The sequence below is a fragment of the Phocoena sinus genome, chromosome X (assembly GCF_008692025.1).
Source record: "Phocoena sinus isolate mPhoSin1 chromosome X, mPhoSin1.pri, whole genome shotgun sequence".
NCBI lineage: Eukaryota > Metazoa > Chordata > Mammalia > Artiodactyla > Phocoenidae > Phocoena > Phocoena sinus.
Window position 1 is genome coordinate 61,026,966 of NC_045784.1, and position 23,877 is coordinate 61,050,842.

General features: G+C 54.1%; 1 protein-coding gene across 2 annotated transcripts; it reads left to right on the forward strand.

Annotated features, from left to right (window-relative positions):
• The first annotated feature begins 1,391 nt into the window (after window positions 1–1,391).
• Window positions 1,392–23,846, forward strand: NLGN3 (neuroligin 3). 2 transcript variants are annotated; one of them, XM_032619678.1, is made up of 8 exons: window positions 1,433–1,525; window positions 4,094–4,750; window positions 5,386–5,445; window positions 9,412–9,471; window positions 11,183–11,332; window positions 17,480–17,665; window positions 20,224–21,013; window positions 21,880–23,846. In XM_032619678.1, the coding sequence occupies exons 2-8, from the start codon at window positions 4,294–4,296 to the stop codon at window positions 22,721–22,723; spliced, it is 2,547 nt and encodes an 848-aa protein (XP_032475569.1). In that variant the 5' UTR covers window positions 1,433–1,525; window positions 4,094–4,293; the 3' UTR covers window positions 22,724–23,846. The 2 variants fall into 2 exon arrangements, with proteins under 2 accessions (XP_032475570.1, XP_032475569.1); XM_032619679.1 differs by lacking the exons at window positions 5,386–5,445; window positions 9,412–9,471 and having other exon boundaries at window positions 1,392–1,525.
• The last annotated feature ends 31 nt before the right edge of the window (window positions 23,847–23,877 follow it).

The following is a 23,877-nucleotide window of genomic DNA, read 5'->3' on the forward strand; positions in this document are numbered from 1 at the left end:
GGGTGGGGGGTGACAGACACTGCTTACCCTTTTTGCCACCTTCTGTGGTCCCCCTAACGTTCCAAGTGATATCCTAGATAGAGAACTTCCCTGAGTCACATTTCTGGGATGAAACATTGCCCTCCATTGGCAAGTGTCGCCACCACATAGGTGGTGGAAGGACAGTATGGTTCTAGGAGGAAGAGAAACCTGCAGAAGGAAGCACCCTTTTCTCTCTCTGCTCTGTTGCTGGAACTGCTTGTTTTCACACGACCCACCTTGGCAGTTACCCAGTGTGACCTGCTCACTCCCATTTTACAGTAGAGAAAACTCAAAACTGTTGCTCCAGGGTCACGTTTGGAACTGCAGTGGGGCCATTCTCAGCCCCCTTGCCTTCAGGTTTGGGGCCCTAGATCTAAGGCTATCCAGTAGAGCCAACTGGTTTACTACCATGGAGTCTTCTGGTATGCCCAGGCTGGAGCTGGAAGAGGGCTAGCCCCAGCCTCATGGGTGGGTGATACCAGATGATCTGACAACTTCAGGATACCCTCCAGGTCGTAGTTGCACTCTATTACTGGGAAGTTTCAAGTGTGCTGGTAAAACCAGGAGCACCAGTCGATACCCAAGTTACAAAAAAAAAAAAAATTCCCTCTTTGAGGTCCATGAAGCCCTTGCTCAGATGGGACTTACCAAGTTTTAAGAGTTGTGTACACAAGGAGTGGAACTCCCCGACAGGGTAAAGTTGAACATGATTAAAGCTTTCTTCTGCCCTGTCCTATCCTGACAGAAACATTCTGAGGCGCTATAGGGGTAGAGGCTTTGCTGGGATAAGGGACACTCAGAGGGGCTTGGGGTGGGGGGCTACTGAAACTGGACAGGTGCACCACACACAGAAACACAAGACACAAAGACAGCCAGATCTGGAGGAGAGAGACTGAAATGGTCCGACAACTGGCACGCTGACAGCCGGAGTGTGACATGCCCCAGCAGAAAGGAACAGCATTGACCTTTGGGAAAGTGACAGGATGAGGGCAAAGTGCCCCTCCCCCCACACACACCTCCTGGTTGCTGCTTGAGTGGTGCTGGTGCTGAGGAGAGGTGAGGGATGCCAAGTGAGGTGGAGGTGGGTCTTCGTGGAGTGTGACTGGGGACTCCTGCAGGCAGTGCCTCAGTTTCTCCCTTTGTTTCAAGGTCTCAAGCTTTGCAGGTTAAGTTTGGACTAGCTGCCCCGGAAGATCACCTGACTGTGACTTGAGGGGTGTGAGAGAGAGAGGGTGGGGAGAGAGCTTGAGGAGAGCGTGCTTGAGCCTGGGAGGAATTGGGCCATGCCCCAGGACTTGAGCCATCTCTGGCACAAAAGGAGTTAATGGCAGGGACCGCGCCCCCCCGTGTCCGGGCACGCGCAGCGCGCCCCCTCGGTGCGCGGGCACAGCAGCCAGGCTGCCGGAGAGCAGATCTCGGGGATTCGGGTGCGGAGCCCTTGGCCTGGAGGCGATATGGGTGGTCCGTGGCCCGGTTCAGTCGCTCGCAACAGCCCGGGGAACAGGTGAGGCCGCCTGCCCCGGTCTCTCATCCTCTAGCTGCCCATACCTTGCCCTGATCCTATCCCCCCCCCAATCCTGGGGTGCTCCACTTCCCAGCCAGTGCTCCCCATCCATCTCAACCCCACGTTCTCCATCAGCACCCCTGACCCCCCAATCCTCCCCTGCTTTTCTCCTCCACCTCCTCCCTGAATCCCGCACCCTTATCATCCTCCCGCCCGTGGTCCCTCTATTTCCACAGCCCGGCCCGCATGCTCATCAAAATATCCCTCCTGAAGGCCCCCAGCCCCATTCCTGTATAGTACATTGCCAGTCCCCCCTCCCCCGCAGTGCAGCCCCATCTCTCTTCCATCATAGCATCTCACAGCCAGGCTCCCTCCCCCACTCTCTGCAGCCCCCCCCCAATGGAGGCCTTTATCCTATCCTCCCCCATTCCAATGCAGCTCCGTCCCCCAATACCATTCCGAACCCGCATAGCCCCCAATACTGCAGTTCTTGACACCAGTCCATTCCTGCACAATGCCCATGCCCCTAGCCCAATACTGCTCCAGCCCAGAAAGTACCCCCAGATGCCATTCTAATCCCCGGCATTGCCGCCTCCCCTTGTCTTCTCCCAAATTGCAAGTTGGACCAGGATGGAGATCTTGGCCTTGAAGACTCACAGTGGGTCCTAGGGTACAAAGGGCGTTTGGGGGTCGGTCGATTTGTCTAGGTGTTCACGGGGGGGAGGGGCTGCAGGAAATTGACTCAAAGGAGAATGGCATTTGGTGCTGAAGGGTTACTGGAGAGGGAGGCATCCCTAAAGGGTTAATGGAATTTGCGGGGAGGGGCGGCACCGAGGGGGTTAATGATGTGTGTTGGGGGGGTTGCTGGCGGGGAAGCCGTGTGAATGAGCGGTCTGTGCCCCGGAGTTGCCATGGAGACAGTGAATGGGGGGATTGTGTGAACTCAGCTGCGGACTATCCCCCCCAATACACACACACACACACACACACACACACACACACACACACACACACTCACACTCCCTCCTGCCCCACCTCCCTACTCTTACCTCTTCCTTCCCCGTCCCCTCCTCCCCTCCACCCGGGTGCATTCTGGGCAGCGTCTGGGATCTAACCACCCATACTTTGCTCCCCTTTTTCTCTGAGCCCCCACCCCTTTAGTCGCTTTGCCCGCCCTCCCTCCTCCTCCTCCTTCTTTTTCTCTTTCCCTCTCTCTCCCTCTCCCTCTCTCTCTCTCTCTCTCTCTCTCTCTCTCTCTCTCTCACACACACACACACACACACACACACACACACACATTCTCATTCCCCTCTCTCGGCGGCGATTGCCGGGCGTTCCCAATCTCCCTCCCCCCACCCCTTCAGCCAGTTCTTAAAGGAGCAGGCCCACAATCTTGGAAGGCGGGAGAAATAGGGGGAAACTAAATTGTGTGTGTGTGTGTCCATCTGGAAGTGTCTGTGTGTGCCTGTGTATATATGTTGACTGTACAACTGTTTTGTCAGAAGGCCTGTGTGCCTCGAGTGTGTTGCTGTTTCTGTTCCTGTCTCCACCTATGTGTCACCATTATGCTGCATGTGTCTCTGGATATTTACCTATGCGATGTGTGTGTGATTATGTTTCAGTAAGTCTCTGCGTGTGTCTCTGAATGTACCTCTCTGTGAGTCTCTGGCTCTGTGAAGCTCTCTGTCTCAGAATGTGAGACTATATGAGGCGATCTCTGTGGGTTTGGAATGTATGTCTCTGTGAGTGAACATCACGGTGTCTGTGGTCCTGGCTTGCTCTCTCACTCCCTCTTTGAGTGTTTGTGAGTTTATTTCTATGAGTCTCTGAGCGTGTGTCCCCCGCACTCTGCTGTTTATCTTACACTGGCTGAGCATCAACAATGCCTAGGGTGCTAGGCAGAACGCTTTCTGCCTCAGTCTCTGGCACCCCATGTGAATTAGAGATAGCTGACAGAAAGGACCAAGGCTTAAGGATGTGGGAGCAGTGAGGGCTTTGAGAAATGTACAGGAGGGTCTGGGGACTCTGGTGAATGGCTGTCCTGCCCCCTGCCCTGCCAGAGGGAGACGGGGTCTCTCTGGGGGCCCCTTTGCCTATCTACTGTGTTCCCTTCTTCTGCCTTAGTCCCGGAGTGAGGTTCACAATCCTACCGTCTCCTGAGGTTGAGGTCCCTGTGCGGGGTCATGGGTCTTGGGGGGCTAGGAGCTCAGTGTCCACGCAGCGTGCCCAGCTCCATTTCCTGTTCTCCCATCGCCTGCTACCATATGCTACTCTGGTTCCAGCTGACCCTGATGAGCTCCATTGGCTGAGGAGTTGAAGTCGGGGACTGGCAACTTGCAGTGGCAACAACTGTCAATCTGTCGACCCCCTTGGCTTTTCCAACCATGGCCCGGACACAGCAAATGGCTCTGACTGGCAGTGGAGATCGTCTGAGGGTCCCTGGAACCCCGGGCATAGGAAACCTCTCCTAACTGTAGGAGAGTAGCCCAAGCGCAGCAGGGCCCCAAAGACCCACTCCATAGCCCTCCGCGACCATCTTGGATGACGCATACTTCCCTCTTTCCACAGGCCTGTCTGGCCCTGAGGGAGTCCCCTTTCTGAAGCTGTGGTGCTCAGAAGACCTGCTCTCTACGTTGCCGGGCACCTGTAGGTGTCCCTCGAGAGCTCAGTTTTGAGGTTCAAGTCAGTGTGGCCATGAAGGGGCTGCCTACTGGGCTGATGCTGTGACCCCGGAGTCTGCCTTTCCTGCCAGTCCCCCGGCCCGGAACATGTGGCTGCGGCTTGGCCTGCCCTCGCTGTCCCTGAGCCCCAAGCCCACAGTTGGCCAGAGCCTGTGCCTCACCCTGTGGTTCCTGAGCTTGGTGCTGAGGGCCAGTACCCAGGCCCCGGCACCCACAGTCAATACTCACTTTGGGAAGCTAAGGGGTGCCCGGGTACCATTGCCCAGTGAGATCCTGGGGCCTGTGGACCAATACCTTGGGGTGCCCTACGCAGCCCCCCCCATCGGCGAGAAACGTTTCCTGCCCCCTGAACCACCCCCATCCTGGTCGGGCATCCGGAACGCCACACACTTTCCCCCAGTGTGCCCCCAGAACATCCACACAGCTGTGCCCGAAGTCATGCTCCCTGTCTGGTTCACGGCCAACTTGGATATCGTCGCTACTTACATTCAGGAGCCCAACGAAGACTGCCTCTACCTGAACGTCTATGTGCCCACGGAGGATGGTGAGTGCGGCCAGGCACTGTGCCCTCCTTGCCTCCCACCCGCCCCGCTGTGTTTGTGGCTGGCATGTGGTGGTGTGCCCTGCTGCATGCATCTGTCTGTCTGTGAAAATGCTTCTAACCATCACTCTGCTTGGCCTCTCCCTTCCTCCTCCCTGTTCTTTCCTCTCCCAGCATTGTCTGAGCTCCCATGTGTGAGTGACACTGTTACCAGGAGGGGCCTGGCCAGGCCTGAGGGCTTTGACAGGTCTAGGGCCAGGTGCTGGATGGGGGTTCCCTGGGGGAGTATGGGTCACTGCTGGCAGCTGCCCGCGGGAGGATGCTGGCGCCACCGGGCCCCCCTGTTGCCATTCCACCTGCTCGGAGAGGTGGTAGGTGTGTGTGGCCAAGGGAACTGGGTGTGTGAGGGGGGCAGGGGGCAAGCCTGGTGGGCAGTGCTTAGGTGCCTCCTCTTTCACTAGCTGATGCCTCCTCCCGCGGGGGTCACACTAAGGTAAGTGACAGAAGCAAGGAGATGGTGGGACAGGCTCTCTGCCACGTGCCGCCTGCAGAGCAGCTCTTGGGGCCTGGGGGGGTGCGGGTGCATGCCCCTGGGCAGAGGCCTCCTGTTATTTTTTAGTTTTTTATTCATTTTACAGTAAAGCGGATTTCCAAGGAATGCGCCCGAAAGCCCAACAAGAAAATTTGTAGGAAAGGAGGTAGGTAGCGAGCCGGCGGGGAGGGAGAGAGAGAGAGAGGGAGGGCTGCCTGCCCACCTGCCCTTGCCCCCGAGGACCCAGCCTTCCTTCAAGTAGCCCAGGCTCAGGGGGCGGTCGGTGAGCAAGCATAAGCTCCATCTCGTCCGAGGGCCCCGGCTGCTCTTCAGGGAGGCTCTGGTGGCCTAAGGCAGGTCCAGAGCAGAAGCAGCAACCCCATTTCTTCCAACCTTCCCAGCCCCAAAGTCCACCCTAAAGTGTGTGCCAAAGACAGAGCCAGTGGTTCCCTCTGGGACACCTCAGGAGAAACTCTAAGCCGCCAAGATGGAGCCAGAGGCTCTGACCTTTGCCTGGTGAGGGAGCCACCAGCTCATCCTTCCGTGCTCTTTCCCGGATTGAAAGTCGAGAGTCAACTCTCCAGCCGTGGAGCTTAGGCCAAACTGTAGCCAAGTGTAGCAGCCCTGCCCACCCACCCCCACCCCTGCCCACCACCTCTGGCCAGGGCCTAGCTGAGTGACCCGGGCTAGCCTGGTGGCAGACCTTGGGGGTCTCCAGGAACTGTGCACTCTGAAGGAGGCACGAGATCCCGAATTGCAAACTGACCCTCCTTCTGGGAGGAATTTGTCGCCCTCCACCCGTGTAATAATCCTTCCTGTTCAAATACCACTTTATGTTTTCTGCAAAGCGCTTGCATACTTACCTCAGAAAATCCCCCCCCCCCCCACTTCTGTGGAAGCTTATGAGGCAGGAATTGGTATCCCAATTTTACAGATGAGGAAACAGGCCCAGGGGAGTGACTTGCTGCTGCTCAGGGCCCCGTCGCTGGTCTGTGGCAGGGCCTGGACCATAACCTGGGTCTCTTGACCCTCAGGGCCGTGTTCTTTCCACTGTAGCATGCGAGGCAACTCCCATCTGGTCCTTCCCACCTCCCCTACTCTGAAACAAATGGTGAAATGTGGATGGGTTGAACCAAATTGGAAACAGTAAGACTAAGGAACAAGTGGAAAAGCACAGCCTGGTCCCTACAACCCTTTGGCAAGCTTGGAGTTTGTTTTCCTTTGAAATCATAGGGCGGGGTTCCCCCAAGTGGGGTCGTTAGGATTCCTGGGACTGAGTGCCCCCTACTAAGTAAGAGTCTCTGCGGGCAGAGCCCGGCGATCTGCCTGTTGCACTTTTGATGCTCACTGAAGCTTTGAGTGAGGTCTGCTGCCCTGGGGATAAGCGTTACACCACCTCCCCACACCCAGCCCAGGGCCTCACACTCAGAAGGCAATCAGTAAACATGTTTTTGCACGAATGAAGACGCATTGCGGTGCCGCAGAAAGAGTATGGGTCTGGGAGCCACAAGCCTGACCGAGTCCCAGCTCTGCTGCTAACTCACAGTGAAACCTTAGACAAGTCTTTTCCTTTGAGAACCTCTGTTTCTGCATCTGAAGGTGGTAGGGGACTATTCTGGTCTTAACATTCCATTAACGTATAAATGATTTCAGGAAGAGGGTCTCTTAAACCTGCTGCTACTAGTTACTTGCTTACTTGGGTGCAGGGTGGCGGAGGGGGAGGCGATGACATTAACCATTTCCTAGGAGCAATGATCCCCCAGGGCACCAGTAAGAGCCTAGGGCAGTCCAGTCCAGTCCAGTCCTGAGAGTTTGGCTAGAGAGCCAACTGGACGCTCCAGTCAAGTTCAAACACTTACCAATCGTGATTGTTGACTATGGGCAAGGTCACGTGCTAGGTGCTGTTGGGATGTGGAGGGATACGAGGTGGAGGAAAGATTTAGAAATAACTGAAGACCTGATCGCTACTCTGAGGAAACTCCTAGCCTAGCATTGAAACTCAGCTGGTTTAGCTAAGCCCCACAGGCCGAGCTGGGAAGTGGGTTCCAGACAGCGTGGGAGAGGGCATCTGGTCATTTAGCTGCTCAAATGAGTTCCCTATCCAGGGCCTGTTGGCCATTTGGAACAGACTTAAAAAGTCTGCCTCTCGGGGGAGACCCGTCCCCAGAGGTGGTTAGGGTTGTGATGTGTGCAGGGCAGGCAGGGCTGGCCTGGCTGTGCTCCTGCCACAGCACAGTGTTGGGCTGGGGGACGGTGGTCGAGCTGGCCCGGGGGTGGGGGACAGGCGTGGCAGCAAGGAGTTGCTCAGCGAGTGCTAAGCTGAGGGAGCAAAGGCATCTGTAAGGAGGAGGCTGGGACAAGGCAGCAACCCAGGGACATTCCCAGAGGGGGGCAAACGGGATGCATCTTCTAAGTCGGGGTCCAGGGGAAGCAAAGGATTTCTTGGGGAAGATAGGCCCTGTCCCCCAACCTCCACCCCCATCAAGTTGGAGGGAATTCATGTTTAGGGATGGGTGATTCCTTGCCGTTCGGGGGGCTGTCTGCTGTGTGGGTGATGACGCCCCATGTCCCACAGGGTTTCTGAGGGCAGCACCGTCGTCGTCGTCAGGTGTTAAGACGGTAGGAGCCACGGGAGGTTCGGGAAGCCGGAGGCAGTTTCTGCCCCTCAGGCTGGGCTCTTGCCCTGGTTGAAAAGCCATTTTGTAATTGGAGGGCGGCTCCTGTTGTGATTAATAGCTGTAAGGGAACCCAGACCAGCTGAGAAAGAGTGCTATTTGCTGCCTCCAGGCCGAGAGTATCTGACGTCTTAGACAAGAGGATAAGCCCTGGGGTGCCAACAGAATGACCTCCGTTTCTACACACTGACAAGCACCCAGGCGGTGTGTTCTCTTTCTCAAAGCCGTTCTCATGATGAACTTCTCATCTCCTTAGAATGAGAAGGAGAATTGGGGATAGCTCACCCAGGCCCTAAACGTCTCTCTTCTCTCCTCGGGTCTCTTCTTTTCTCTCCTTCCCTTCCCTCCCCTCCCCTCCACCCCACCCCATGCTCCACCTCTTTCCTGACTTATTTTTTCCCTTCCCTTTCCCCCCGTCCCAGAAAGGTGGCATGGTGCAGTGGAAAGACCATGGGCTTTGGAATCGAGCAGACCTGGGTTTGGATCTCACCTCTAGCACTTCCTAGCTGTGCAACCTTAAGCAAGTCACTTTGCCTCTCTGAACCTCAGTTTCCCCATCAGTGAAACAGGAATAAAGATAGTCCCTCCCTCAGTGGGGTGTAAGGATCAGACAGTAAGGCAGAAGTAGAGTGTCTGGCACATGGTAACTATTCGGTACATGGTAGGAGCTGCTACCATTATTCCTCTCTGTTTTTTTCTCTCTCTCTCCCCCTCTCTCTATTTCTCTCTCTCTCATGTCCCTTTTCTCCTTTTTCCCCTTCCTTCTCTCCCTCCCTCCCTCTCTGGCTCTCTTTCAATCTCAGAGCAATGCTTGCTGCTCTCAGGCCTGGTTCCTGTGGGCAGGAACCCCATTTGCCATTACCCAGAGCAGGCCCCAGTGAGGAAGACCGGAGGGAAAGCTTCATCTCCCATTTTCTCCTGTGGGAATCAGGGTCAGCTGAGGCCCAGCTGGAGCCTGCCCACTGGGCCCGAATAGCTCAGGGCTGGGGTCCCTGGCTCTGCCTTAACAGCTCATATCCGTATCTACACATGCTGGCGATGCCGCCTCTCACCTTTGGTGCCTGCCTCTGCTCTCCAGCTCAGCCTGCCTGTGTACACACGTGCAGCCCCTTCCACCCAGGAGAAGTCCTTCCCCTGAGTGGGTCTCTGGCTCTGTGCCCTGGCCCACCTGCTGCTACCTCCTTCCTAACCGGGAAGGTCGTTGGTTGAGACAGGCTGTTGGGGACAGAGAGGCGCAGGGAGGCCAGCAGAGCAGGGGCCTTGCAACACTGTCATCCTGATGAAGGTCTGGGCCTCAGCCCACCCATTCCCTCAGTTCTTGCCATCCCTCCTGCCTGTCCTGGGCCCAGGCCCAGAGCTGGCTTGCTGGGCCACACTGCAGTCATGCTGTTTTTGAATTCTCTCTCTGTTTTGTTCTCTGTTCTGTGCTGTTGTGTCTCCCCGTGTCTGGTCCCCAGGATCCGGCGCTAAGAAACAGGGCGAGGACTTAGCGGATAATGACGGGGATGAAGATGAAGGTATTTGGGGGCTGCAGGGCGTGGCGGCTGGTGCATGGCACAGAGCCCCTCCCCCTCTCGATGGGGAGAAGCCCCGTCTGTCTGTCTGTCCGTCCGTTGGTGTGTTTCTGTTCCTGTATGAGGCCGTTGGGCTGTTCATCCATCTTTGGCCTGGTCGGCCACTGGGAGTTCCAGGGTGATGGACACGGCTGGCGGGAACAGGGCACCACGAGCAGAGCCATGGGGAGGGCATCCTCCTCGCCCCGGTCCCCACTGCCCAGAGACAGCTTCCTCCCCCATCTTCTGTGGTTCACGGGCACCTGCCCCTACTGAGCAGCAGCGAGAGTGGAGAGAAAGCAGGACTGAGGGGGGCGGGGGCGAGGAGAGGCACAGAGGAAACGGAATGGCGAGGAGCCCCTGTGTTTCTGCGGGGAGGCTGGCTCCTGGAGGAGGGGCCCATCAGGATGCTGAACTGAGGAGTGAGGCAGTGACAACCACAGGGCCTGGGGAACAGCGCCACCTAGAACCTCCTTGGCCTTCACCCAGAAAGAGAGAGATGGCCTCAGGGCCAGGGGCTGTATTAGGTTCAGGACAGGGCCACAAGGACTGGGCCAAAGCACCGGGCTGAGGCCAGGACGCCACAGCCCGGTCAGTGGATGGCATAAGATCCTTGGGTGACGGTTGAAACAGTCTTCCTTCCTCCTCAGGAAAACAGGTTGTGTTTGCTCGGCAGCAGAGAGCATTCCCTTCTACCTCCACGCCCCAGACCTGGCCTGGGGGCCACACAGCTCAGGGGGGCCCACTGGTGGCTGGTAGGGCTGTGCCGGTGCGGCAGAGTGTGGTCCAGCTCACAGGCCGAGAGGCTTCAGGTCGAGGTGATCAGGCTGGGAGCCTTCTCGTGGCCGCCCAGCCCTGTCGCCGCACTGCTCGGGTCTTGGGAGCAGCCGCTTAAAGGTCTCTCGAGTGGCCTCTGCGGAGGCTCCATCTTCATCTTAAAGCTGCCTGGGGGCAGGCTCTCTCATCCTTAGTCCTGCCCCCACCTCTTCCCCATCCCCAGTGTTTCCAGTTAAGTCTGCCTGATGCCCGGGGAGAATGGGGTAAACGAGCACATGGCTGAGAAACCATGTCAGTGAGGTTCTCCCCGCCACAACACACACACCCCATCTCTGCCATTCACTCCCCTGTCCCCACATTCTCCCTTGTTCTCTTCCTGTGCCGCCCCCTATTCCCGCCCCTCTTGTCTCTGTCTGCACTGGGGGGCCAGCTGCTGCCAATGGCCGTATTTCCATGTAACTGGTCTAGTCCTGGGGGTTTCAGGGCTCCCCAGCCCCTGCTCTCTAAAGCCATGTCAGGTCCCAGGACTCCTGGGTGCCCGGGGCAGGGACTCACTGATCCAGCTAAGGGACCTGCCCTTTCTCTTCCTCCCTCCCCCTGTCCCCCAGGGCCCAGCCACGGCCTCTGTAGACATAGCTGTATCAGGAACGCCTGGCTGCCTTCTACTGGGAGGCACTTGAAACCAGAGTCTTTAAAAACATCACCGATGTCCAACTTTCTCTGGCTGATGCTCAAGCTCCGGGCTGAACAGCCCCATGAGTCCTGCCCTCAGAGATGGCGGTGGTGTCCTGGCACCTGGGATAGCTTTGCTGCCCACACCCCCCCCCACCCAGGGCTGGCGGGGGTGGGGGAGGAAGGGCAGCCTACCCAGCCTCTGTCTCACCCCTTCTCCTTGCAGACATCCGGGACAGTGGCGCTAAGCCTGTCATGGTCTACATCCATGGAGGCTCTTACATGGAAGGGACAGGCAACATGATTGACGGCAGCGTCCTGGCCAGTTATGGCAACGTCATCGTCATCACCCTCAACTATCGGGTTGGAGTGCTAGGTATGGTTCCCTGCTGGGTGCCTAGAAGGAAGCCTGGGTTCTCAAGGAGGGAGGAAAGAAAGCTGAGGAGCTGAGAACAGGCCGCCTTGGTTCTCTAGCTGGTGCTAATGACCATGGCCACAATGTTGTTATCCCATAGCCCCTACCCAACTGCCCGGAGCTTCCCCACAGCGTCCCTAGGCCCGTTCCTGGAATGTTGAGATGCCACTGGAAACTCAATTCAAACTTCACACCTTCTCTTAGGTCTCCAGCCAGGTCTCTGGTTCCAGACTTTTGCCTGGCTGAGTTTTGTAGAGTCGATTCATTTTCTGGTGTCCTATCCTCATCCCGACCCACCCACCCCACATCCCTGAACACCCCACACATGCACAGATACTCCTTCTAGCCAATCACATATCCACACACCCACGTCCCCTCACATGTCCACCGTCCACGCTGCCCACACCCACCAGCATGCATCTATTTCTCGCTCACCCCCCCAAGCACACATACATACGCATACACACACAGACCCCAACATCTACATCTACAGACCCCCTCACATATATGCACATTCCCCCACCACTCCATACACACTGCACACATACAGTCTCCCTGATGCACATATCCACATACCCAGATGCCTCTCTACACTCCACATCCACACCGCACATCTACACAGATTTCTCTCACCTTCCATGGACGCGTACACACACACACACACACACACACACACACACACACACGTTCCCATGTATCTCTCCCTCCGCATCGCTGTATCCACATCTGTGCCCACATACACCACAAGTGCCCCCACGCTCACGCTTTCCTCTACCCCCATAATACACTCTACACAAAGACCCACACCCTGCACGTCCACATCCGCGCACAAGCCCCACATATATATACCTTAAATGTACACAAATGTTCCTTCCACACATACACGGGCAGATCCACGTCCCCCTACACACCCCACTTCCACCTCTCCTCCAACAGCCACACACACACGTATGTCCCTCACCTTCCCTACACAAACACGAACCAGCGTTCCCCTCCCTACACATGTGGGAGCCATACCTGCACGTCCACACCTCCCCAGCCCATAGTACACAGATACTACGCACGTACCCCTCATATCCCTGCTTCCACATCTACGTACACATCCCATGCACTACGCTTACACATCCCCCCTTATACACACACCCACAGGCCCCGACACACGTACCCATATCACATACACACACACACACTCTTCCTATACACATCTGGCATATACATGTCAAATACATACATATTACATATTCCTACCCCACGAATATACACGCATCCATATCCCCACACCTGGTCATCCATATCCATACACGCATACACACTCATGCACACCCCACACTTACATATCCCACATACATACATTGCACATTTATTCTACTCTCTCCACACATACATCCCCATACACTCCCACCCATTACACCATCTTCCTCCCACACACACACACTTACTTCCCAAATACCTCCTGATACACACCCATATCCCCTTCCCCACACATACTCTGTCACCCACATGCTTATTTTGGTGATTTACGCTGCCCCTCTACCCTGTGCCTCCCTTGGTAACTGTTAATGCCTAACTGCGGCCAAGGTCTTGAGGGCGACCAAGCACACACGGCCTTGCTCCCTTTCGGATGCTCGCCCAGGCCTCTGAGGGCACGCGCGGCCCCATAGCCCTGGAGTGGCACAAAGAAGCCAACTTCCTGCCCGGAAGGCTGGAGTCCTGAGTCCCAGTGGGTGTCTGGGCTGTTTCTCAGGTCTGCAGGCCTGGGTGCTGAACGAGCAATTAGGCACGGCTTACTCCAGGGCTTGCTGGCTGACAGGACCCTATTTTAATTTGCTTTTGAGTATGTGGCTTTGGCAGTTGGCATCCCAGAGGCCCCAGAGCTGCGTTTCACTTCTGGGTGCATCCACGTACACGGAAAGGCAATCTTCTCTTGACTTCCCCTTAATACTACGTGGGATAGCAAGACACCTTTTGGGGGTTCAGATGAGAGAAATGATATTCCCAGAAAAAAGTGGAGCCTGCGTTCCCTTCAGCGGCATCTGGATGCTGGGTGTGACATATGCAGGGCGTCTCCCTGGCCTCTCCACAGTCTAGTGGGCTTTGGGTTTCATGGTTCTGCCACTGCTCCTCTGTCTCTCTGAGTTGCCACAGACATCATGGGAAGGCTCTGTTCTGTAAGCTGTTCTGTCCTGTTGAGAAAGGGGATCTGAGTCTCTGATAGGAAAAATGGTACCATGAAGGTGGCTGCAAACCCACATGCTTGGGCTGCATAGTTCCTGAAGAGTAATGCGTATACAAACGTAATCACACACAGATACACAGGCACAAGTGCATGGTAGTTGAAGGCCAGAAGTAACTGTGTTACTTTATTTTCTAAATGAGGGTGACAGGAAATATTCAACTCGGTTGCTTTTAAAAATTATCAACACAAAGCTCCAGTCTCTAAGGATCAATGGAAAGCACGGAGAATACTAAGAATATGCTTCAGTTCCAAATGATCGGACCAGGTAGGAATGAAAGAAAAGAGAGAGTGGAGCATCGGGGGAGAAGAGAGGAGAAAATAAGGAAGAGAAGGAAAGGACGGGAAAGAGAAAAGAGGATAAGAGTGACACACAGAAAGGAGGCGGAAAGGAGACAGAGGAGAGACTCAAGATTTGAAGTGTCAGTTGGGAGCTGTGGGCTTCACGGAAGGCTATTATTGCTGGCGAGCGCTCCCTACGATATCCTGATTTGCTGATTACTTCACAACCCTTCAATTGCTCTAATCTTTAAGCTTGTATATCAGAAGTTCTTAACCTTCTGGGGAGTCTTGGACCCCTTTGAAGTTCTGATGAAAGCTATGGACTCTTCCCCCAAAAAATGCATGTGTGGGCGCGCGCGCACGCACACACACACACACACTTACAGAAATTATTTCATGGATCCCACTGAAACTCATCCACGAAATTCAGGTTAAAAGGCCCCACCACCACCACCTTATAACCTCCTCTCATTTGGGTAACCAGGACAGCACATCTCGGGGTAGGATTTTTATTCTTTGAGCTTAAATAGTTAATGATCAAACTAATATTACCCAAACCTCAGAAGGAGCCATAAACTGAGATTTGGCCAGAAGTTCCCCACCACTTCCTGTGTACCCTTTAGTGCCTGCTCTGGAACACAAATGTAATCAATAAGCCGCTGATTGGATTCTGGGTACATTCAAGATGTTTTTGTCTCTTGGCGCCAGATTTAGAACACGGGTCTGTCTCCGAATCTTGGGGATTTTGCTGTAGAGCTGAGGCTTTGTTGTTTTGTTTCCCAAAACATCCCAGAACAGGTGGCCAGTTTTGGACCTCAGTTATATGCATTCATTCACCCTCCCTCCCATCAGCTTCTCTGAGCCCTGAGCCCAAGCAGACGGTTTCCTCCAAGGTGCTTCTTTAGACATCTTGGTGATTCATGTATTTGGAGAATGTCACAGGCTAGTCCATGGATCCCATCCAAGGCAGAGGGGTAGCTATAATCGGAGAAGACCCCACTGGGCTTGAGACCAACAAAAGAAAGGGACCCCAGCAGGATACAGGACATGGATATCCCTGGGGCTGAGGAAGTAGGGGCTTGCCGAGTTTTATTCTGGGTTTCAGAATTTAATCCTACATTCTTGCTCAGGTACCCTTCAGGCAAACTGAAAACCTGATAAATGTCAAGCGTTGGGTGGCACAGATACCTGGTTTTGATACAATGTGCCAGATTCCCCTGTCTTCTGTTGACAAGCAGCTTACCATGCACTGCAGTATAAACTTGGGCCCAGGGAGACTGGCTCAGATTTGCTCTAACAGTTTATGGAGTTTGGTGTTTCAGCCCTCATTCTCACATGGTTTCTGTGGGTGACTGAGTTACTGGGGAGCTAGTAGCGAGTGATCGCTCTCCCAGACTGACAGGTTTTTGCGTGCTTGTGGTCGGCGACGTTTTCTGTATCATCCGCCTGAGCCTGTTGGATAGAGCACTTCAAGCAGGGCGCTTGTAGTAGGATGGTTGGCATGACGTCATCCACAGGCTTCAGTGCCTCTTATCCTGAGGTTTGTGGGATCTGAGGGAGCAGAGAGTGATGGTCAAATCCTCCACCCAGCCCTTTCAGACCTTTGTTTCCAACCCAGGAAATTGGTACATGTTGGAGAAATCTACTGCATCCAAATGCAGGCTCTTCATGCTGGTTAGGACAGACGTATTTGACACATTTCACTGAACGATACTTTGGCAAAGACTGAAGCCAAGTCTGCTATTGCGAAAATAAGAGAAAAGGGAGAGAGAAAACGGGGGAAGGAGAGAGGAGGGAGAGAGGACAGGCAGGCTAAGAGAAACACATAGTGATTTTTGCTGGAGGGTCGCAAGGCTTGGACAGCTGGGATGGATCTTGGTCAGCATACTTTAAGACTTGCAGGAGCAACTTCAGCTTGTGAACGAGCCAGGCAAAGGAGAAGCTGGTTCTCTTGTCTAGAGGAACAAGAGCTCCTCCGTTCATCCTCATTCAGGCTTTCTCTAATTCCTTCTCATTTCCTCATCGGGAACCTGGGGCTAAAGAGGGCTTGTGACTAGGTCCTGGAAGGAATAACTAAGTACTTTACATACTTAATTGCACCAAAGGTAAATTAATAACACACTTGAAGAGGGTGAAATGAGCTCTTTTACAGAAACTAGAAACAAAAGGACTCAAGAAAGACAGTGATGGGGTCTTGTGCCTGCCTGAGTCTGTTTAAGGTCAGCTTCTGCCCGTGGACTACCAGGACCGTCAGAGAACTCTCTGTGAGCTGAGGGAGCCTCCTCAAACATGGCCTCCCACAAAGTTGATCCCAGGGGTTACAAATGACCTTTTAACTGTGGGGTCAAAAAATACTCACCCAGGTATAGGTTTCCAATGTGTAGGAGCACCACAGCTACCCACTTGCAAAGAACCTTTCTAAAAGCCTAAGGCAGGAGAAGATAGAGCCTTCCAAGGAGACTAAGGATCAGGGAAGAGAGAAAAAATGAAGCAGCAAGATCAGACTAAAATGGAAGCAGGGTGGGGGGGAATATAGGACATCTCTGTGGGATAGCCAGCAGGTGGGCGGGAAGGTAGTTGCCATGGCAACAAGTCTCCACAGCAGCAAATCCCAGCAGGTGGGTGGGAAGGTAGTCTCCATGGTGACATGTCTCCTCAGCAGCAAATCCCAGTGGGTGGGCAGGAAGACCTGTTTCTGTGGTAACCGCACTGCACTGACTTCCCCGTTTCTCCACTAGAGGAAAAAGATGGTCTAACCCAGTGGTTTTCCAACTTTAGCAGGCATGAGAATTACCTGGAGAGCTTGTTAAACACACGGATTGCTGGGCCCCATCCCCAGAGTTTCCGATTCATTAGGTCTTGGAGGAGGGGGAAGTGAGGACCTGCCATGAGAATGAAGAGAACGGGGCATCCGAGACCCTGGAAGGAAGTGGAAATGGATGAACTTGGACAGGAGGGGCAAGGAAGGCTTAGGAATTGTAGCCTCTTGGGATCTTCACTTCCTCCAGAGAGAGGAGGATGGGGAACGAGAAGTAACTATAGATGTGTAATGTGCTGATCATATTCGAGATGCTTATGTTCATTTTATCCTTGTTACAGCCCTTTGAAGTATTTTATCCCCATTTTACAGAAGAGGAAACTAGAGCCCAGAGATTCTCAATAACTTGCCTAAAGCTACATGGCCAGTAAGCGGTAGAGCAAGAACTCAAACCAAACTGACTCCAGGGTCCCTGCTCTTTCCACTCTACCTTGCCAGGTGCTAGGGTAATGTCCCGGCTGGTACATCAGGGCAGAGGATGCTGGGTCCTGGTCATTTGCAGTTCCTGCAGTTTAAGTCTCCCAGCTGGAGGCATCCCTTTTGAACGGTTTGGAGACCTCACCTTCCAAACTGGAGAATGGGTGGGAGGTAGGAAGCCGATCCTTCCTATAGTGACGGCGCTGGTCCTTGCAGAAAGGAGCAATGGTTAACGCTAGCTGGGTGGAAAGAGCTGCGCTGCATGCTCATCCTCCGTCCTCATGCCCCCAACTGTCACCGTCATCCAAATCCTCCATCCCTCCACCTTCACTGTCCTCGTGCCCTTTGTTGAATCCAGGTTTCCTGAGCACTGGCGATCAGGCTGCCAAGGGCAACTATGGGCTCCTTGACCAAATCCAGGCCCTCCGCTGGGTGAGCGAGAATATCGCCTTCTTCGGTGGTGATCCCCGCCGTATCACCGTCTTTGGCTCGGGCATTGGCGCGTCCTGTGTCAGCCTCCTCACGCTGTCGCATCACTCTGAGGGTGAGTAGCTCTTGGAATGAAACAGGAACTAGACAAGTGCTGGCCGCCGACCCTGAGCCCCAGTCCCTCCAGGCTCCAGGGTACCCAATTCCATGTCCCAGGAGCATCCAGGGGAGTCAGCAGCCCTCACTTGCCAGCTCGGTGTCCCTTTGGGGAGAAGTGGAAGGGAAATGTTTCTCGAGGGGACGATGTAATTCTCCCACTGTGAGAGAGGGAAGGAGAGAATCCCATTTACATCTTGAGAAAGGAATGTTCTCCTGATGTGGGAGTCTTATTGAGGAGCGTGGGAGTAGAATGTCTCTCTCTGAAGGACAAGGGCTCTTTTTGGGCGGGGGTGGGGGGGGGAATCTTTCCGTGTGGGAAGGACACATGACTTCGGGTAGAGCTCTAGAGTGGAAATTAGTTTTTAGGTGTAAGAGACATTCTCTGCCTTTCTCGCTGAAGAACAAGTCTGTGCAAGACGGGAACTGCCCTTGACGGGGGTGGGGGGTGGGGGGTGGGGGGTGGGGGGGCAGAGATGGGACGGAAGTGAGGATTACAAACCTGCGGGTGGGCTTTGCCTGAGGGATGTCGAGCTCTTATCAGACTCCAGACCAGACCTCTCCCACCCCCGGGCTGTACAGCCCCCTCTAAGGGAGACTTTCATTTTTAGCCCGAAGGGAAACCTCTCTCCTTGCTGTGGGTCCCCCTGCCAGTGACCCTTCCAAGGGGGCCAAATAGGGCCTTTTTTTTGCTCAGCAGGAAGTGTTCTCTTCATTCTCTTCACCTCTGGACTATAAGAGCCCTCTCTACCTCTGAGAGGCAAAGATGAGCTTCTCACAAAGAAGAGATCTTCCCAAAATAAGTGTCCTTCTCTGAGATAAGGAAGGCCGTAAGAGAGGACAGGGTTTATTACTGAAATCAACCTTATGAGTTAGTGATATTCTAACAGAAAGACTTGCAGTCTCTCTTTGAAGAAGGCCTGTCTTTCTGAAGGAGAAAAATCACCTTCTCTGACCTAGAAATTCTGTCTCTATCCCTCCAGGGACTCCATGAGGGGAGACTAAGGTGGGATGTAGGGAATGTTGGATGTACATCCCTCCTTTAGAATATGTTTCTAGGTGACAGTACAGGAACGGGAATTCCTTTTTTCCACCAAGGAGGGTGAAGTGACTAGTTGTGAGGGTGCCTCTGTTTGGAAAGAGGAACGGTGCCTCCTCTGATTAGGGACTATTTCCCTGGGAGGAGAAGGCCTTTCTTGGTGTGCTGCTATTCTCTGTCTCATAGGGGGCCTGTGTCCCTGGAGACCTGGGTGCTTTTAAGATTTATTCTCTTGGGACTTCCCTGGTGATCCAGAGGTTAAGACTTTGCCTTCCAGTGTATGGGGTGCAGGTTCGATCCCTGGTCCAGGAGCTAAGATCCCACATCTTTGGCCCTCCTGGCCAAAAAACCAAAACAGAAAACAGAAGCAATATTGTAACAAATTCAATAAAGACTTTTTTTTAAAAAATCTAAAAAAAAGATTTATTCTCTCTGTTTTTCTGTAACTGATTAATGGAGAATAATCTTTCAAAAAGTGAGGCTCACTTAAGTACTCATCTATATTTCTCTCCCTCTCTTTTTCACCCATGCAAACTCCCTTTCTCTCTCTCTCTCTCTCTCTCTCTCTCTCTCTCTCTCTCTCTTTTGGCTGCACCATGCGGCATGCAGGATCTTAGTTCCCTGACCAGGGATCGAACCCGTGGCCCCTGCATTGGGAGCATGGAGTCTTAACCACTGGACCACCAGGGAAGTCCCGTAAACTCCCTTTCTCTTAGAGGAACAGAACTGTGCACCTGAGGGCCAGGTTCTCCCTTACTTGGGAATGTTGGGGCCAGAGAGAGAATGATACCTTTTTCCCCTAGGGGGGAAGAATCATCTATTTTTGAGTTTGGGGGACTGGTTCCCTCTCACCTAGCGGGAAATTTGGATCTGAGGCATCAGTAGCTTCAGGAAAAGGAAAGTGTCTGTGGAGGTTACAGCCTGGGAGGGCACGTTCCCTGGAGACTTTCAGACCATAGGGCCTTTGCCCTTGGGAATCTTTCCCTAAACTCCCAGAATGTGAGGCTCTCTCCTGTCTGCATTTCTCATCTCTCATGAAAAAGACCCCTTTGTGGTGGAAGCGCCAGCTCCCTGGTGGTGTGCTGGCACAGAGCTGGGCCCAGCTGGGCAGGAAGCAAGAGGGGAAGACAAGGAGAGATAAAGAGAGGGAGCATAAGGAAGCTGATGTCTGGGACCCAAGGGGTTAATTCTTCCTGGCGTTTCCTTAACCCCCAAGTTACCAACCATCACCCAGAACAAGGAAGCAAGAAGCAGGCAGGGGATCAGTCAGGAAAGGAGCCCAACAACCCCTCCTCTGGTCCTAACCCATCATTCCAGCCGAAAGGGTTACTCGTCCTTTGCAGTCCATTCAACCCAGAGGGCAGCCTCAGTAACAAAGGAATGAGGAGGTGTTCGATCTGTCCCTCAGGGACAAGCAAGGGAGGCTTAAGCTGTGAGAGATACGACAGATCTGACCTGGTGCTGCTTATTTTCTATAGGGCTTTTCCAGAGGGCCATCATCCAAAGTGGTTCTGCTCTGTCCAGCTGGGCTGTGAACTACCAACCAGTGAAGTACACCAGCCTGCTGGCAGACAAGGTAGGCTGTAACGTGCTAGACACCGTCGACATGGTGGACTGTCTTCGGCAAAAGAGTGCCAAGGAGCTGGTAGAGCAGGACATCCAGCCTGCCCGCTACCATGTGGCCTTTGGCCCCGTGATTGACGGTGATGTCATTCCTGATGACCCAGAGATTCTCATGGAACAGGGCGAGTTCCTCAACTATGACATCATGCTAGGTGTCAACCAGGGTGAGGGGCTCAAGTTTGTGGAAGGGGTGGTGGACCCTGAAGATGGTGTCTCTGGCACTGACTTTGACTACTCAGTCTCCAACTTTGTGGACAATCTGTATGGCTATCCTGAGGGTAAGGACACCCTGCGGGAGACCATCAAGTTCATGTACACAGACTGGGCAGACCGTGACAATCCTGAGACCCGCCGTAAAACACTGGTGGCACTCTTCACTGACCACCAGTGGGTGGAGCCCTCGGTGGTGACAGCTGATCTGCACGCCCGCTACGGCTCGCCTACCTACTTCTACGCCTTCTACCATCACTGCCAGAGCCTCATGAAGCCTGCTTGGTCAGACGCGGCTCATGGGGATGAAGTACCCTACGTTTTCGGTGTCCCTATGGTAGGCCCCACTGACCTTTTCCCCTGCAACTTCTCCAAGAATGACGTTATGCTCAGTGCTGTCGTCATGACCTACTGGACCAACTTTGCCAAGACCGGGTAAGGAGAAACTGGGGGTTCTTCTTTGGGACCCCAGCATGCCCTCCCCTCTGCTCCTCTATCCAAACCTCTTCCATCATCTCCCTTCCTAAGACAGTCCCCAAATCTTGATTGGTGACCCCTTCATCCCTCTTCCTACGTCCCCCTTTCTAGTCTTTCATGCCATTTCCTTCCCTTAAAAATTTTGTTGGGCTTCCCTGGTGGCGCAGTGGTTGAGAGTCCGCCTGCCGATGCAGGGGACACGGGTTCGTGCCCCGGTCCGGGAGGATCCCACGTGCCGCGGAGCGGCTGGGCCCGTGAGCCATGGCCGCTGAGCCTGCGCGTCCGGAGCCTGTGCTCCGCAACGGGAGAGGCCACAACAGTGAGAGGCCCGCGTACCGCTAAAAAAAAAAAAAAAAAAAAAGTAAAAAAATTTTGTTGAGGCTCAGAACTCAGCATTAGGATTGAGAAGGAGTTAGAGTTACTGGCAGAACTATGGGATTCAAGGTTAGATGGTCGGAGGCCATGTGAAGTGGGAATAAAGTACATTCAGAAAGAGCTTTTAAAGGGCTCTCAGAAAAATTGGGCAGCTGAAAAGATTGATGGGTGCTCTGTAGCTTGTGAGAAGAAGAAGCGTCCTATAGGTTGATCTCACAGGATGGGCGCAGGGAAGGATGAAATGGTTTCCATGATGTCACGGGCAATAGGAGTTCAAGGCCTGGGGACAAACAGGGGTATGGACAGAGGGAAGGACCCTGAAAAAGATGGAAATGGTGGGACATTTTGGACTGGGAAAGGGGTTTAGGGCTGGGTGTGAGAGGAAGAATCCTGGACCCTTTCCTTGTCTAGGTAGAGTGGTGACCCCAGATTTCCATGTGGTATTTCAGGGATCCCAACAAGCCGGTCCCCCAGGACACCAAGTTCATTCACACCAAGGCCAACCGCTTTGAGGAAGTGGCCTGGTCCAAATACAATCCCCGAGACCAGCTCTACCTTCACATCGGCCTGAAGCCAAGGGTCCGCGATCATTACCGTGCCACTAAGGTGGCCTTTTGGAAACACCTGGTGCCCCACCTATACAACCTGCATGACATGTTCCACTACACGTCCACAACCACCAAAGTGCCACCCCCGGATACCACCCACAGCTCCCATATCACCCGCAGGCCCAATGGCAAGACCTGGAGCACCAAACGACCAGCCATCTCACCTGCCTACAGCAATGAGAATGCCCAAGGGTCCTGGAACGGGGACCAGGATGCAGGGCCGCTCCTGGTGGAGAACCCTCGTGACTACTCCACTGAATTAAGCGTCACCATCGCCGTGGGGGCCTCCCTCCTCTTCCTTAATGTCCTGGCCTTCGCTGCCCTCTACTATCGGAAGGACAAGCGGCGTCAGGAGCCCCTGCGGCAGCCCAGCCCTCAGAGGGGAGCCGGGGCTCCTGAATTGGGAGCTGCTCCCGAGGAGGAGCTGGCAGCACTGCAGCTGGGCCCCACCCACCACGAGTGTGAGGCGGGTCCCCCCCATGACACCCTGCGCCTCACTGCACTGCCCGACTACACGCTGACCCTGCGACGCTCCCCTGATGACATCCCACTCATGACCCCCAACACTATCACTATGATCCCCAACTCCCTGGTGGGGCTGCAGACATTGCACCCCTATAACACCTTTGCCGCAGGGTTCAACAGTACCGGGCTGCCCCACTCACACTCCACCACCCGGGTATAGCTGCAGCCCAGAGCACAGCATATATCCCAGCTCTGTCCCTCCCGGATCCACGAACACACACACACACGCACACACACACACACACACACACACACACACACACACACACACAGACATATATGTATACGCACGCACCCACACCCGACAGCAGACCCACCTGCACAAACATAGACAGATGTGGGCACGCACCCGCATGTGCAACAACACAAATAAGGAAGTAAACCTGAACAAACCCTTCAAGTGGGGACGCAAACGAGTCCTTGGGGAACTGAGGACCCGTGGAACAGCAGCTGAAGCCGGCTCCCCGAGCCTGACCACAGACACTACTGGGGAGCCTGAAGCACCAGCTGGACACCCCCTTGGTGCTCGCCTTCCACCTCTCTTGGAACTGCACCACCGACCAACTCCAGACTTGGGAGCTTTAAAGAGCAGAGTAGCTCTTTCTCCCCCAGACTTGGTCTTTTTTCTGGGTCTTGTTTTTGTTGATTTTTAAAAAAAATTTTGGAACAAGTGCTTCTCCAACCGATGGGTGCAAAGAAGCTCCGGAAGGGAGGGCTCCAGGCCCAGGTCTCTCTGGCTCTGGAACTCCCAGTGCTCACACAATCCGACCAAGGAACATGGCCCCCAAGAAAGAAACAGGTTCCAGCAAAACCATGGGGAGAAGGAGCAAGGGACTCTCACTGGATGGGGTTGGAGGGCCTTAGGGGGCAACTTGCCAGCCACCTCTGTATCTCTGCGGAGGGCTGCAGAGACCACAGGGTGACCTGCGTCCCCCAGAGGCCAGGAGCATCAGCCTAGCTAGACCAGGCAGGGGACTGCAAATTTGGTGAAGGAGGTTTCGTGGAGGCCATGTGATTATCGGTGCCCTGGGTACAATCTGGGTTCTGCCTCTGCCCTTGGGGTAATGCTATCAGAAATTCGCCCCATTTTCTTTACAGAGTCTCTTTTGTGTCTGTCATTTCTCTTTCAAAAAGGTGGTGTTTTTTGTTGTTGTTGGCTTTTTTTTTTTTTTTTAAAGAAAAGTTCTTAAAACACTAACGGAAACCCACGGAGTTTGTCCTTTGTAAAAATTTTAAACACAGTGTCTTGATATAAAAATAAAAAATCCAGTTAGCACTCCCAACCTGCCTCCCTTGCACAGGCCTTGCCCAACA

Excerpts from the sequence above, each read along its gene's own strand:
- NLGN3 (XM_032619678.1), top strand. The coding sequence starts at position 4,294 with ATGTGGCTGCGGCTTGGCCTGCCCTCGCTGTCCCTGAGCCCCAAGCCC. Across the intron at positions 5,446-9,411 it reads GAAAATTTGTAGGAAAGGAG|GATCCGGCGCTAAGAAACAG; the intron begins GTAGGTAGCGAG and ends TCTGGTCCCCAG. Across the intron at positions 9,472-11,182 it reads TGACGGGGATGAAGATGAAG|ACATCCGGGACAGTGGCGCT; the intron begins GTATTTGGGGGC and ends TTCTCCTTGCAG.